Here is a 13,691-nt window from a genome sequence, read left to right as displayed (position 1 = left end):
ATCTACCAGATTTTAAAGAAGGCAAGTTGGCCTAGTTCTTTAGTTCATTGGGCTGTGTTAATTTTCATGTGTTCAAAGCTTTGCCAGTCACAAGGCATGGCACGGAACTACATATTTGAATGTGTTCATTCTGTGTGTACAGAACAAGTACTGTGCCCAGATTCTTAAAACTTATCAGACATTTGAATAGTATAGAGAAAAAACTTAAAATTATCACTATTGTATCTACCTTAAATAAATCTTAACTGTAATGCTGGCTATTTATTATAGTTGCAACATCAAGAAGGATGTAAGCAAACACCACCAGATTAATTTGGCAAAATACACATGTTGCCATGATGAAATTAAGATATATAAAGTTCATCAGTTCACCATAGTACTGTGCCACACCTAGTTGCGCATTGCATTCTTGGTGCAGGACCGAAAACAAACAAGAACAGGCTACAACAGCTGCGATGATGCGGAATTGCAATTAGACAGCACGGCTCCAAGTGCTGGGCTTGTACGACAGTGATCAGGTCCCGGCCAGGTGTACGCCATGGTCTCGTCATACATAGATGTGACAATCGTGGTGCTGCAAGGAGCAGCTGGATTCATCGGAGAAGACAATGGCACACCACTTGTCCCTCCAGGCCAGCTCAGTCTAAGGTGCTTGTGGTGAGCAGTCAATGGCAGCCACAGTAATGGGCATCTCAAGCTGCATATGGACACAGACTTAAGTGCCACGTGCCTACACTCCTAAATGCGAGGGTGTTTGATGTGTCTTCATGATCCAATGCCACACGCAACACGTCTGTCCCCACGGTGCCACTGGCTTTCAGCACGTCACTCAGTTCATTCCTCCTCAACCCGCTCATTCCAATGTTCGCTTCACGGTGCTTGCATTTCTTCCAGTGCAAGAACACACGTAGTATGATAATCCAAATAATCGGATAGGTCACGATTCTCCTGCGATCAAATGCTGAAACCTGTTTTTACGGCTGCTGTGTTTTTCAAAGCGGCGTGCTCACTCCTGTCCACATGAATAGCTAGGAACCCAATACAACCAACTCTCAATGTCACCAGTCGGACATGCTCTGCTCACTGTCCTGCCCTACGCATTCCCTCAAAGAAAGATCTTTCAGGTGCCTTGTCACTGGTGTTGAATTTTAATGATCAGAAAAAACATATGACTGTACCTTGGTAAAGTATACACTTATCATTTTTTACAGTTTTAATGTAAATTTGTTTAGATATCACTAAACTAACAAGTCTTGTCAGAATCATTGGTTTGTAATACAAATCCTTCTGAAAAAACTAGCATTTTTGTGCACTTGGGTAAGTTTTCTTAATGAATTACTAATATCTTAAAAATATATCAATAATTAAATAAAAATTAAATTGAATTTTTCACATTACTAACATTACACATAACTAATCTGTGGGAATTTAAAATGTACTTCATTAATGAAAAATACTCTTAGATGAATGAATTCCAAGAATAAATTATTATTAGATTAAACATGTATAGTGGAATTTAATACTTATTCTACCCACAGTAAAATAAATGTAAAACTAAATTTAGTAACTAGAGCTTGTTCTACACTTATTTATTTTTAAAACTTTGGACTGAACATTTAATAATAATTTTTGTTCTTAAAAAAAAAAAAAACTCTCTCAATAAATATGACTAGCAGCATTTCCAAGTGTACAAAAGTATACAAAAACTATAAAGTTAACATATATTATATTACAGTATATAAATGTAGATGAAAATTATAAATAAAAAAAATAACTACACACCACTAAAACACATTCCAAAAGACTATAAAAACACTGAACACATTAAAAAACCTTTACTTGTAGAAAATCTGATTATAAGAAGAAAAGAAGTAAAAGAAAGAACATCCAACTCAAGAACTAAACCCGACAATTTGAGCTCTCCAAAGAAACTCAAGTAAGAAAGAGTAAACTAGTTGGCCAGACAAATGCATGCACATTGGGACAGATGCTACTGTCATGTTGCATACCTGTGTGCCACACATACTGCACCCACACATATGTGCTGGCAGCAAAGAAGAGCCAGTGGACTGGGATGAAGAAAAAACATATCATATCTGACGTGAGGGCAATACAAATAAAAAACACGGAGAAGGCCTGTAACAGAACATCAGTGCTCATCACGGTGCTGTTCACATCAGGAGGAAACGGATACGGGTAGGAGAAGGAAGTGAAAAAACAGCTAGGTTCATAAAGACACCCGCAAGAGTTAAGAGTACATTAAACTTGTTAGAAACAAATCTTTTAAGAGAAAATTCTACCAAAATACTAGGTCCTCAAAAAAACAAATAGCACCATGTAAAAAATGTGTTCACAGAAAATGCCAAACACGGAAAATATTTATTTTTTCTTTGAAACACCAGAGCCAGCAAAGGAAATTTGTACACCAAAAAATATATGCAAGAATGCATTTTATCATGATCAAACACACTAAAACGATCATAACTGGTAACAATATCTTACCAAGATATCTATAAATCCTTGCTTATGCCAACAACACTTATGCTAGTTTTGCAACTCGCCTCCAAACCTATTAAGATTTTCTATAAATTACTCTAGAGAAGTTTATTTTTTATGTTTACAAAGAGGAATGCAGATATTTTAACTTTTGCTGGCCCATTATTTGAATATTTATTTATAAAAATCCCAACATGACAGGTAAGTTAGTTTCATAAAATCAGATTCACCAAAAACCCACTTTTCAAAATAGTGTTTGTTTAGGAATGTATGTGTGATATGTCACGTGATAATAAACTACAGAACAGGTGGTGAAGCACAATACCAAAAGAAAAACTGATAACGTGATATTTCAATCCACTTGTATAAAAGAACTGTTTAAATCCATAAAATATTTTGCCATTACCTAACATACAAAATTAGTTTTTTACCTGGTGTGAAACAATAACACATTTTACATACATACTTAGAGTGCCCTCACGAGATGTTATTTCTTAAATAAATGAGAACAACACACTGTTTAGTTTCTTGTTCAGATATATCAAAATAGATTATAAAATTAAAAAGCATGTATTGCAGTGCAAAATGTACGTCACAAGTGTGATAATTCTAAATATATAACAGTCACAAATGCTTTACAAGTTTGCAGTACTAAAATTTTATTCATTTATTTTATCACAAACAATAGCCATTGAAAAAAAAATCAAATAATAAAGAAATAAATAAAAATAATCAAATGGTGGGATTACAAAGTTGTCAGATTTTAGTCCCACTTATACACCATCAAACCTGATCTAGAAAATGCCAAACCATAAGGTTCAAAATAGCAGCACAACTGCTATGTCAGTTTTGCAACTACTTCTAGATTTAGCTGGCGGGAGTACAACCAGACCTTTATTCTACATGCTTAAAACTTGCAGGGGACAAATTACAAATTAATTTGTTCTGAACACTATGTAAAAACTACTTTTAACGGCTTTCAGCTTAAAGTAAATTCTTACCAACCATATTTGCTGATGTATACCAATCCAATGAATCCACAGAAGCCATTACTGTTTACCGGAATACAGAGAAACATGATTGAGGGCTTTTTTAAATATAAAATATAGGGATGACAGCAGGCCTACAGTTTTTTAAAAATGATGAACACAATCTTAATGTTCTGTTGTCTGGTTGGTAAAAAATTATATGGTTCATGTTTGTGGTACAGGGCTTTTATATGTAAATAAATATTTTAAGAATATACACAATATCACACAAAAAAATACTTTCCACATATCAGTTAAGCAAGGGTACATGGGGCACTACAGACATTATAATCGTCAAGTTTTTACAGATTACCAAAGATTCATGCACATTTACTGCAGAGGAAAAATAAAATTATACTCACTAAGCCTTGATATTTGAAAGAGTCGTAAACACTTCGTAGAAGCAGCCAGAATGGCCACAAGAACTCAAATCGGAACTCCAGAATAAAGTCGGCGAGAAGCACTAGAGCCCATAGGATTACAAATTTTAAGTAGAGTAAAGTGCTGCAACAAAAAATTTACATACTTTTCTTTAACAACATTTAACAGAAAATTTAAAAAAAAAAAAAACATACCAAGTAAAATCATATGCCTTAACGAATTATACCCAGATATCCACACATTTTTATGATAAAATTTCCGAGCCGAAATTTCAAGTTCCCACAGCTAACTTGTAAAAATATTTTACCTACTTTGAAAATTTCTGGATGAAATAAAACAAATTCAGTCACCACTATCCCCATAACTTTGCGTATGCCCTTTTATAGTCTGTATGGCTATGCAATAAAACACCATCTAAATAAATATATATAATATATATATCCCAAGAATATTATCAATGTGAAAGTTTGGATGGATGGATGTTTGTTACTCAAACACGGCTGAACGGATCTGAACTAAATTTGGCCCACAGCGAGCTCATAACCTGGATTAACTCATAGACCACATATTAATATGAAATTCCAACCCTAAGGGAGTGAAAAAGTGATTGCATTTTATAACAGAAAAAATCATAGGTCATCGACATAGAAATAGTGAGTGTCATTCTATGTCTGCCACACGATCGTACACATAGTAAGGTCTGGCAAATTCATATTTTTCTCCTTGGTGAGACCAGTCCGCTTAGTGGAGCTCGCAGCGGCTAGCAAAATAAAGGCGCTAATAAGTTTTATTCTTAACTTCGTCAATAGATAGAGTTGCCTTGAATTTTAAACGCATCATCGTTTGATGCGTTTGTCATGTCTTTAATTTTCGTTTGTTTGTGCTGTATGCGTTACTATACCATTCATCCAATTGCGATGAAATTTTGGTGAGTTGTTATGCGCATGCCCGTGAAGGTTTCTGAGACGTTATAGCTATTTTGCAATAGTTGGAGCACGAATCGTTTCAAATAATGTGTTTATTTCATATTATATTGCGGCACTTCATCTGTTTTTGTTGTATAAGTGCGCATCATGACGCAATTTATTTAAATATAAAAGAGTGACAGAGATAGAGTGATTATATATATATATACACACACACACACACAGTGAGATAGACAGAAGTTGAGATAGAGCGAGGTATAGAGAATGAAATGGGTTAGATAAATAAATAAATATATATATATGTATAGAGCTATATAAAGATTTATATATAGAATAGAAGAGATAGTGGGAGGTATATATGTATATATGTAGATATAAAGAGGTAAATAGAGATAAAGAGATACATAGATGTATATAGAGATAAGTATATGTTTAGAGAGATGGATAGATTATTTGTATATGTGTAACTACTTCAAACATATTACAAAACAAAACTGAATGAGGCAATGCATGCCGAGCATTAGCTAGATAATGGAATCTTTTCAATATTAGTAATCTCTTATTTTTAAGCTTGTTTCTATAGTGCTTTATAGAGTCTAGATTACATACAGACCACTAATATTGTGATATATACAGGTAAATAACTATACACTGGCCGAACAACGTCTGTCGGGATCTGAGAGTGATATAAATTATTTTGCACACTTGACATTCAAATTAAGAAGACAATTACTAATTACATCTGATTTCGAAAAAGGTCTCCTTCACCCTGTGTTCAGCTCAGGTGTGTGTGTGTGTGTGTGTGTGTGTGTATATATACACACACACACATCTCACAGTCTCGGCAATGGCAAATTACAATCACTGGAAAATTTTCATGTGGTTTATACCATGGTTTAAACCACATAGTTTTTTTAAATAATATATTCTTAAATAGAATATCTTAATATTTTTAATATAAGGTCTAATTCCATTCTAATAACAATAATTTGCTCATTAATGTTTATTGTGATTTACACAAACAAAACATTATATACTAATCAAGATCTTGTCATTTAAATTATCTGATTAAGGTTATCATTAAAAGATTTGTGCAAGTTATCTGATTAAGTTGTAAATTATAACCAGCTAAATACTCCTCTAAAATTAAATTAATTAGTGAATTATAGTCAAAGTATAAAAAAAAGAGAGGAAATAAATTCATTATTAAAAAAAAATTTCTATTCTGTGGGAAATCCCAAACTGTACTGTAAAGCCCCATTCTGTGGGAAATCCCAAACTGTACTGTAAATACCCATTCTGTGAGAAATCCAAAACCGTACTGTAAATCCCTATTCTGTGAGAAACACCCATTCTATGGAGAATCCTCTTCCTTTGGAGAAATACCCTTTCTGTGGTTAAGTCCTAGTCAGAGGTGCAGAATAGCTCTGAACTTCAGTTCTTTAATGTTATATATTTTCTGTTTCAACACGAGCTGCAGAAAGCGGGTGTTGGATGGCTTTTATTTGTTTATGTTGAGAACAAAAAATTTTTTTTTTTTTCCAACCCTGATTTAAACTAAATTCTCAAACTTTCCTCAACCAATTCACACTTACCAACATATAGACATCTTGAATACTGATAACTCTCTCTCTAATATTTTAATATTTAATATTTTTAAAATGTTTATAATTGAGAGGGGGGCGGGTGTATGTGTGTGTGTGTAAGTGGTGATTTGGGGGGGGGGGGGGGGGGGGGGGCCCCACCAACCACCATAAAATAATAAAACTATTTTAAAACATTTTATTTCACCTCATATTTACATTTCATCAATGTCTACTAAAAACATTAAACCCAACACAAGTTATCTACTAATACCTGGTAAACAGTGGCGGACCTAGACTCTGCGGGGCCCTGGACAATTTATTTCAGCGGGGCCCTTGTATCTCGGAGGGAGGGTCCTTATCAGACTGGAGTATGGAATACCACTGTGAAAAGGGAGATTTGTGGTTACTCTCCCGGAAAATTAGAAAATTAAACTTTTGAGCCTATATGAAACCCAAATTTCGACGACGGTAAAGAAATTTTCTTTCGTGGTAAATTCTAATTGGGTTAGTTTTATTAATGCATACAATTTAATTCTGTTGAAATCTACTCATTTTATAAGTCTATAAAAGCTGTCAATATTTTTAAAAGTGAAATCATAAAAAAAAATTTAAAAAATCAAAAGCAAAAAAAAATATATATATTTTTTTCATTTACATACATACAATATTTTTCCACATAAAATAAAATTATACAAAAAATAAAAATATGAAAATAAATTTGAATTGTTTTTGTACAAATACTCAAATATATGCCACATGTAAATGAGGGTTAATTTATATACGTAGCTGTTTAGGCTATATACTTATGTAAATTAATCGTAAAATAATTTGGTACAAAAATCACATGGGTGAATTTTTTCCCCTCGCTTATGAAAAAAAATGGTTTTAGGGAAAAAAACCCAACTACAACATTTCAAAGGCAAAATATTACAACACCAACTCATCTCACAATACAAGCTCTTGTGACTTTTTGCTTTTACTGCACTTCATTAAAATGTAACCCTGCGACATTTTTTTCCGGCTGAAGTCTTCTATGAGATCAGTGTAATCTATAGTGTTTGCCAACTCGTTTTATATGGAGAGGAGTGCTAAAGATGATAGTCGATCTTGTGTCATGTAGTTTCTTATATAAGTCTTAATAAGCTTTAACTTGGAGAAACTCCTTTCTGCAGATGCTACTGTCACAGGAATTGTACCTATTATTCTCAATGCTACAAAAATGTTTGGGTATACATCTATCAAGCTATTTTGCACAATGTACTTAAGAACTGAAAATACATCGTCTTGTTCTCCATCGTAGACAAGGGCCAACATTTTTAATTCCTCATAGAGTTCCACAGCGCCAATATCACTTTTATCTCTGGCGCTCAATGAAATTTGTAGCTCTTGACAATTATTCATCAGATCTTCATCACTCATGTTCTGTAGGCCCTTGATTTGATATATAAAGCCAAACTTGCTTTTATAGGTCTTCAAAGCTGCAAATCTTGTCTGACAGCTCATTCGTATTGCATCTACTACCACCAGAAAATAGTTTATTTTGAAATTATCTTCAGGTGGAAGCTCGGGAGCTTCATCTTCTCTTTCATAGAAGAACATTTTCTTTTTACGCCGTCTTCTGCTGTTCTTAAACATGCTATTAATGCCAACTTCTTCTGCTACTTCTCTTGTTGTTACCAATGCCGTATTGAAGCCACTCAGACGATATTTATCTAACCACTTGAAAAAATGTTTCTAAGCGCTTAACTGCCACACCTAAATGCACATTTACGTTTTGCCATACCTTACTGATGGTGTTTATTTTGACAAGAATATCGTACCACACCACAAGAGATGCAACAAACTCGTATGTAGTAATTTCGTTTTCTAACGATTGACACTCACTTATTAAACCACAGTCTGTGTTACTTTTACGAAGAATTGACAAAGCATCACAAACATTGCTTAGCTGATACCTCACAGCTTTTACAGATTCAATTCTGGACTCCCATCTGGTTTCGGAAAGAGGTTTGAGAGAAATGTTGACATACTACTTCAGAATACCCCATCGTTCACTTGAGCAAGAGAAAACGGTGTACAGTCTTCGCAAAAGACCAAAAAATGTCTATGCTTGAGCACAAGATGAAGCAGCGTCTCCCAATACTAAGTTCCAGCTGTGGCTTCCACACGGTACAAAGAATGCAAGAGGATTAATGTTGAGTAGCCTTCTATGTAAACCGCTCTTTTCCCCACGCATGTACGCACCATTGTCATAGCCTTGACCCCAACAGTTGACAATGGACAAGCCTAACTCCTCCAATTTGTTTATTATGTAATCGGCCAGCTTTTCACCAGTAGTTTTTTCTACAGCTACAAATTCTACTAAATTTTCCTCAATTTCTGCAGTGTCTTGGTTTGTTATTCTTAGAATCATTGACAATTGTTCTATCCGAGCTATATCTCGAGTGCAGTGCAAAATGATTGCAAAGTATTATTCCTTAATACTTTATCTATTATTTTATCTCTAACAATATTGGCCATTATGTCGATAAATTCATTCTGAATAGTTTTACTCAGGTAGTGGTTTCTGGCAACTGTCTTGTTTATAGTTTGGTGCAAGTGCTCTCGCAATGTTGGTTTAAATCGTGCAATCAAATTAACCAAATCCAAAAAATTTCCACTGTTATTCAAATTGGACAACCTCTCTTCATGCCCTCTGAAAGCCAAGTTATGATTAGCCAAAAACTGTACGATGGCTAATAGCCTTTCTAAAATGTCTCTCCGGCGTTGTTGTTCAGCTCAAATCTGGGCCTGGGTTTGTGAATCAATGGTTTTTTTCACAAGAAAGACCGTTTTTTAAACTAAGCCATTTTACCATGCATTCTTTGTGACACCTGCTCTTTTCGTGAGACTTGAGCACCTCGGATAGATGCTTCCAGTCACTCATACCTTCATTAGATCCAAGGGCACTGTTGGGATTAGGTCTTAGAGAGAATAAACGACATGCAAAACAGTAAACAGCATCTTTTGACTCGGAATAAACTAACCATCGCCTATCTTGCTCTTCACCATTTATAAGTGTTTTTTATATAATGTGTGTCTGTAAAATGTCGACCACTTTCATTTTTGGGGTAAGATTTATTGTATACCCTCACAGGGCCGTTTTGAACTATACTAGTTATTTGTAAGACACTTAATTGTTTAGGCCATAAAAAAAGGGTCACTCACAGTTACATTGATAGGTAAGGTATCGATTTCGTCACGGATGTCGAAGACCGCATCGTTATCCTCTAATGGCACATGTGCAGATGAAGATGACGTCGACTCAGGATACATCACCTCGTTGCTTCCGAAAGGTGTATCACTGTGGCTACTGAGTCCTTCCTCTGCAGCGACAGTAACTTCTTCCTCTGCCATCGTTGAATCTCGCACGCAGAGATGTTGAGATGACGCAGACATACACTCGGAACACAACACTTCATTGTTTTTCAGGGGAGATTCACTTTGGCTACTGGGTATTTTTATGTCTTGGTATTGAATCTTGAACGCACAACTGTTCCTTATCTACAGTAATTTTATCAGTCTTTAAATATTTTGTTAAAGAACCACTCTTTTTTTTTCCAGTTCTTTGCGTTTTTCAATTTTTTTTTTTCCGTTTGGAACTGCCAGAATCATATTTACTACCAAAGTCACGATCACGAGAGCTCATTGCAAATTAATCTGTCTGAAACAAATAAAAATTTCAGCCTTGATTATGAAACTGTCTAATTAAAAATAACTAGCCCTATTAATAAATATCATTGAAAGTAGTTACAACAAAATAACAGGACGAACGAATAGAGATGACTTAATATTTCCACTGATCTGGCGACACTGCAGTAACAACATCGGTCTGTAACGCGTACGGTCACACTCCCCTCCACTTTTGAATATCGTAAAAGGGAAGGGAAGGCTAATTATCAGCCGCTAACTACAGTCACGTAAATTGAGAATGTTGAGAGGAAGTTTAGGGTATACATAGCGTCCTATACTTTCAATTCCTTTGATAACTGGCAGCAGTAATATAAACATATAAGAAAATAAGCACAACTGTGTGTACTTTTCACCGCCCTTCCCCAAAGATATACAGAGGAAAACGAGAGCAAAGACTTGTTGTCGCCGTATCTGTGATAACTGTAACCTGAAGCAAACACTAATCAGCATCGCCGGCTGGCAAGTGTCCCATATTGCCAACCCGATTATCTGACACTCGTCCCCTGCATGTTGCGGTTAATACATATAAAAGAGGTTCTAATAAACATTAGGGGCGTACAACTTAATTTCGAACACCTTACATGACAGGTGCTAGGGTGAGGGCAGACGCGGGGCCCCATTAGGCGCGGGGCCCTGGATCCGCCCCTGCTGGTAAACCAATTTTAGAACTTTTCAGAACCTTGTAAAACAACGTTTTTATATCATTGATAGTGTATTACATACATGTAATAAGCCAAATTAAACATGAACAAACGTAATACACTAGATCATCTACTACTAGTTGCAGGAAGGTACCAGTTTTTCAAGTTAGAAACTAAAACTAAAAACATTTGAGAGATACTTTGTGATTTAAGCAGACAGTCTCTCCAACTGGGTATTCCTATTTAATATGCGACTACAAACTTAAAACAGGGATAAAAAAAATTTCAGTTACCAGTTCTTCAGTACAATTACTGCATTTCACAAACTTGGGCTCAGATTCTACCACTGCCAATATGCAAAATCAGTCACCTGGTGCACAGAAGACTAAACTTGCACTATTTCTTTATTTGCAGGGCCTGCTGAACAAATTACAGCTAGTGACATTAGGATAGTATTTTTGAACAAGGGATTAATTTTCTTTCTGCTGATTAAACTTTTACAATTAATAATATCATTTCTAAAAAAAAAAAATGCTTTACAGTCTGTGCATTCCAAACTAAAATAATTAAAGGAACACAAAAATTATGCGCAATCATTGAATTGATAATATTTAATTGATAATATTGTCATTAGATACAGGATGCAATAGACATTGTCATTGAAAATACATAATAATAATAATAATAATATATAAATACACATTTTTAAGTTTAAAGAAAAACATCTTAACAATAATATAACTTTACACAAACTTAAGGTCATTAAAATTTAAATTGTTCCATTCGTCTAGTGAGTATATCCTACCTAAAGAATCAAGTAAACACTATTTATTCAGCCATTAAACCTGCCTACCTCTCAAGATCATTATGTGATTATTGTATCAGTATCATAATATTTTTTGTTTAAATTTCTTAAGTTAGTCTTAGGCACTTCAGCGAACCTTTGCTTGTTGAATGAGACCAAAAGCATTGTACCAGAAACAGAGTAGTCAATCCCCTGACAATATAAAATCACCTTTTTTTTCCCATGTTGTTTTCAAAAGTGTCACACTGAATGTTCAGAAGAAATAAAACACAGTATGTCAAATTTTACACCGAAATAAATTATAATACTGTATAGCTATTTATTATTCAAATTATTATTCAAATTTCTTGTGGAAATAATTTGGTAGTTATTGTTTGGTGCCTTAACAGGAAAGCATTAATTAGTAAATAATTTTAACAAAAGGAAACACAGCAGTAAGTTTATAGCAAAGCTTATGTGGAGAAATATTCGCCCCACTTTGAATTATTATTTAATCATTTTTCTTCTTTCTTGTTAAAGCTCATAGAGTAATGCCAGGTTATATTACTAAAAGTGTAATAGTCTTTGGAGTATCTTTTCTCTATGGAACTGTATAAAACTGCTTGTTATAATATTGAAATAGGTATACTGGACCTACACAATTATTTTTATTAAAATTGACTTTTATTATTTTACTTAAAACAACTGTCTAGGAGAGGGAGCAACCAAAAAAGGAACATTCTGTTTGGAAGATTGGAGTTGAATTCTAACTTTTGGTGAACAATAAGTTTTCCTTATTTGATAGACACTTCAAACAGTTCTACATATGGTTTGTACAAAAATTAGAAAGAAAGCACAAGAATATTAATTTTGTGGAGGACCGTTAAAGGAACACAGTCATTGGTAAAACAAACTTTTGAGTGAATTATTCGTCGATACAGAGTTATGGAGTAAGTCAAGGTGCAGACTCCACCAACGTAATTGGGTCATTCCGAAATCAAGGGACAAATTGTAGTTGATAAATTATTAAAATTAAAAATTCAAGAAAAAGGGAAATTATGGTATTTCTATGATCAGCATTTATTGGTTGTCACAAAAGTACCATAGAATTAAATCAACTCTTTCTATTTAAGTAAAAAATACAAAAAAAAAATATTGTAAGACACGGAGGTGACACAAATTGCCATGGAGGTGACAATACACTACATGGATTGACAAAATTTTAAATTCGGGTAATCATATAATCATAAATAATAGTATCCTGTAGTCCTATGGTATGTAGTCCTATGGTATTAAGCAAAATAACATTATTTTAAACTGTTGTTTTAAGGCACTCAGTAATAAAAAACGATGATACTAAATCAACTGAAAACAAATCAAATCAAATCAAATCAATGTAGTAAGTACACTCTGAAGACTAATCCCATCAATATTCCATATCTAACAAAGATTTTTAACACCTGACAAATCATAAAATATGTATGCATCTCTTCTACTCAGTTTTGGCTCAGACAGTATGCCTTTAATGTCTCGAAAATCAACAACAGCTATATCGTCATCCACAGGAAAAACAAATGTATTATTGTTTGTAACCAGTCTTAAAAACTTGACAGTGTATTCCTCTTTTTTTGCATTTTTTACAGAAGTTAGTATGCCAATGTAGTTTCGTACACTTTTTTTTCATTGAAATTCTACAATGACATAACTATGAAGTGCGAGACTGTCCTTAGTAGGCTTAGCTGGTATTGCCTCAATATGAGTGTCACCAGCTTCTGAAGTGCATGAATCTGAATCTGTATATATGTCGCTGTAACTATCTAATGATGGAGTACCACAGTCTAAAACTCCGTGAGCTTCATTTGTCTGCTACTTGTTCCTGTGCTGCCGCGTTCTCTCTGTCCAATTTTTCCTTTGCTGTCTTTTACCTCTCTCACTTAAGTCTGAATTTTTTTTATTTTCCCTTCCTCCTTTCTTTTGTGATACCTTTCTCTTTCTTTTCGTTTGAACTCTTCATAAAGTACTGTATTATCCCTAATTTTATTTATTCGGACCATTTCTGTTTCTTTTTTTTCTTAACCTCTGCTAAATCCTTCTCAGATAACTTTTTCTTCCGTGCC

The 13,691-nt window shown here is 34.2% G+C and overlaps 1 protein-coding gene across 4 annotated transcripts in view; it reads right to left on the bottom strand.

The window, feature by feature from the left end:
* LOC134543116 (macoilin) overlaps window positions 1–13,691 on the bottom strand; it is an 87,936-nt gene that overhangs the window by 68,747 nt on the left and 5,498 nt on the right. For all 4 annotated transcript variants that reach the window (XM_063387946.1, XM_063387945.1, XM_063387943.1 and 1 more), the window contains exons 2-3: window positions 3,887–4,028; window positions 2,010–2,136 (exon numbers count right to left, since the gene is read on the bottom strand). In XM_063387946.1, the coding sequence (XP_063244016.1) occupies window positions 2,010–2,136; window positions 3,887–4,028 (269 nt within the window). The remainder of the gene's footprint in view (window positions 1–2,009; window positions 2,137–3,886; window positions 4,029–13,691) is intronic.

This window comes from Bacillus rossius, assembly GCF_032445375.1.
Source record: "Bacillus rossius redtenbacheri isolate Brsri chromosome 9 unlocalized genomic scaffold, Brsri_v3 Brsri_v3_scf9_2, whole genome shotgun sequence".
Classification (NCBI taxonomy): domain Eukaryota; kingdom Metazoa; phylum Arthropoda; class Insecta; order Phasmatodea; family Bacillidae; genus Bacillus; species Bacillus rossius.
The sequence above is the reverse complement of the archived record's forward strand: the minus strand, read 5'-3'. Positions and strand labels throughout refer to the sequence as shown.